Source organism: Neopelma chrysocephalum, unplaced genomic scaffold (genome assembly GCF_003984885.1).
Source record: "Neopelma chrysocephalum unplaced genomic scaffold, ASM398488v2 Primary Assembly neopelma1_127784, whole genome shotgun sequence".
NCBI classification, from domain to species: Eukaryota; Metazoa; Chordata; class Aves; order Passeriformes; family Pipridae; genus Neopelma; species Neopelma chrysocephalum.
The window spans coordinates 1-2,965 of record NW_020930609.1 but is presented as its reverse complement, the minus strand read 5'-3'; the positions used below and the strand labels follow the sequence as shown (position 1 = coordinate 2,965).

General features: G+C 54.9%; 1 protein-coding gene across 1 annotated transcript; it reads left to right on the top strand.

The window, feature by feature from the left end:
• Positions 1-1,129: 1,129 nt before the first annotated feature.
• Positions 1,130-2,636, top strand: LOC113962234 (CUB and sushi domain-containing protein 2-like; the record flags this gene model as incomplete). The annotated part of the gene is made up of 3 exons (XM_027673018.1): positions 1,130-1,366; positions 1,747-1,956; positions 2,307-2,636. Coding segments are annotated over exons 1-3 (631 nt in total), but the record flags the coding sequence as incomplete, so codon positions are not given.
• Positions 2,637-2,965: the final 329 nt, after the last annotated feature.

Genomic DNA, 2,965 nt, shown 5'->3' with positions numbered 1-2,965 from the left:
GGGGGGGGTTGGTCTCTTTTCCCAGGCAACTCTCAGCAAGACAAGAGGGCTCAGGGTCTTCAGCTGTGCCAGGGGAGGTTTAGGTTGGATATTGGGAAGAATTTCTTTCCAGAGAGGGTGCTCAGCCATTGGAATGGGCTGCCCAGGGAAGTGGTGGATTCTCCCTCCCTGGAGGTTTTCAAAATAAGACTGGATGTGGCATCAGTGCCATGGTCTGGGAACCACAGCGGGGTTGGATCAAGGGTTGGACTTGATGATCTTGGAGGTCCCTTCCAACCCAGCTGATTCTGTGATTCTATGATCCTGAGTGCCCATCATCCCCTCTGGGATGTCCCAGCACCCTGTGCTGACCATCCTGGGGCTCTTTGCCCTCTGCCCATGACTGGTCTGAGCCCTGCCCAGAGCCCTGGCCGTGGCTGTGCCCCTGCTCAGAGCACAACCCTCTCCCCCAGCCAAAGTGTGCTGATTTTCTCCTGGTCTACTTCGCCCAGATGCTCGACTTCTAAATAATTCAGAAGTAGTTCTATTAAAGAGCCATTAAAGAGGAAAAAGAAAGAGAAATCTTCTGGGAGAAACCTTGTTAGCAGCAAGTACACACGTAATGAGATATTGGACAAAGAGTCTGTCCCCTGCTGTCAGAACGTGTTAGGGGAACATCCACCTGGATGGTGCTGCTGGAACCAGGCAGAGGTCGCCCAGATAAGCATGAGAAGATGCTATCTGTGTGCTTGAATTTCATGTGATGCCTTTTGTAAACATATTTTTGGGCTGTCATCTCCGGATCTCTCCTTGGGAGGGGATGGACTGCAGTCAGTGTGCAAACACCCCATTCTATATTTGGTGGTAATTGCCCAGGGATTGGCAGGTGGAGCAGGTAACAAGGAGAAGAAGTGGCTGGAACTGGAGTCAAAATTGGGATCACTCTGTCTCTCCACAGTAATTTTTCAGTTGGTTAAAAATTCAAGCAAGTGCTGGTGCATGACATGCACTGATACAATGCTCAGGTCTGGCTCTCCCTCTGTGGTTGCCAAAACTGGGTCTCTGGGCCCAGGCTTTAATCTCCAGAGGGCAGGAGAAAGACACCTGCATTAGTAATGTGCTTGGCCAGCTTTGTGTTGGTTCCATAGCAGGATTTCCTACTTCTCTTCTCAAGTGTTTCATTTCTTCATTTCCCACACAGCTGGCCATGACCATCCTCCAGAGAGAGACCCGTGAGGGATCCTGACCATTAACCCTGTTGGTTTTACAGCCCAGTGTGGAGGAACAGCAGAAGAGATGGAAGGAGTGCTCCTGAGCCCAGGCTTCCCAGGGAATTATCCCAGCAACCTGGACTGCACGTGGAGGATATTGCTGCCAGTGGGGTTTGGTGAGACAGCTGGGTTTGAGACAGAAGAGGTGGTGGGAAGATCATGGAATCATGGAATGGGTTGGATTGGGTTGGGACCTTAAAGCCCATCCAGTCCCAGGGCAGGGACACCTTCCACTAGCCCAGGTTGCTCCAACCTGGCCTTGGACACTTCCAGGGGCAGCCACAGCTTCTCTGGGCAACCTGTCCCCACCCTCCCAGGGAGGAATTTCTTCCTAATCTCCAATCTGAACCTGCTCTCTGTCAGTGTGGGGCCACCCTCTGTCCCCCCCATGGCGAATGTCCTGCTGGCTGCCCGGGCTGTCCTGGCCCCCATGGGCGAGCAGTGCTGCTGGAGGTGGAGCTTTAGGTGCAGACTGTTCCTTCTTCCTGCTCTCCAGGTGCTCACATCCAGTTCCTGAACTTCTCCACCGAGCCAAACCACGACTTTGTGGAGATCCGGAATGGGCCCTACGACACCAGCACCGTCATCGGGCGCTTCAGCGGCGCCGACCTGCCCGGCTCCCTCCTGTCCACCTCCCACGAAACCACCGTCTACTTCCACAGCGACCACTCCCAGAACAAGCCAGGCTTCAAGCTGGAATATCAAGGTGAGGAGGGCACGGGTGGAGCAGCAGGGGGACAGTCATAGAATCATAGAATCAGCTGGGTTGAAAGACCTCCAAGATCATCAAGTCCAAACCTTGATCCAACCCCGCCGTGGTTCCCAGCTCATGGCACTGATGCCACATCCAGTCTGTCCTTAAAAACCTCCAGGGACAGAGAATCCACCACTTCCCTGGGCAGCCCCTGCCAATGTTTAACAACCTCTTCCATGGAGAAATTCTTCCTGATGTCCAACCTGACCCTCCCCTTGTGCAGCTTGAGGCCGTTCCCTCTACTCCTGTCCCTCATTCCCTGAAAAATGAACTATGAACCGTTTTCCCTTGGTTTTTCCCAGCCTACGAGCTGCAGGAGTGCCCCGACCCGGAGCCTTTTGCCAACGGGGTGGTGAGAGGGGCCGGGTACAACGTTGGCCAGTCCATCTCCTTCGAGTGCCTCCCTGGCTTCCAGCTGATCGGCCACCCCATGCTGACCTGCCAGCACGGCACCAACAGGAACTGGGACCACCCCCTGCCCCGCTGTGAAGGTACGGCCTGGGGGGGACCCGGGGGCACCCACGTGGGTGTTCCTGGGCACTGGAAAGGTTCCAGCTCTGCGCTGGCCCCCTGTGAGTCCCCGTGTTGTCATTGGGCTGGAAGTGACTCCGCAGAGCAAAGCGTGGCTGGAGGTGGGCTGGGAATCATGGAATCATGGAATCATAGAATCATGGAATCAGCTGGGTTGGAAGGGACCTCCAAGATCATCAAGTCCAACCCTTGATCCAACCCCGCCGTGGTTCCCAGCCCATGGCACTGATGCCACATCCAGTCTGTCCTTAAACACCTCCAGGGACGGAGAATCCACCCCTTCCCTGGGCAGCCCATTCCAATGGCTGATCACCCTCTCTGCAAAGAAATTCTTTCTAATATCCAACCTAAACCTCCCCTGGCACAGCTGAAGACCCTGAGCTCTCTTGTCTTGCTGAGAGTTGCCTGGGAAAAGAGACCAACCCCCCCC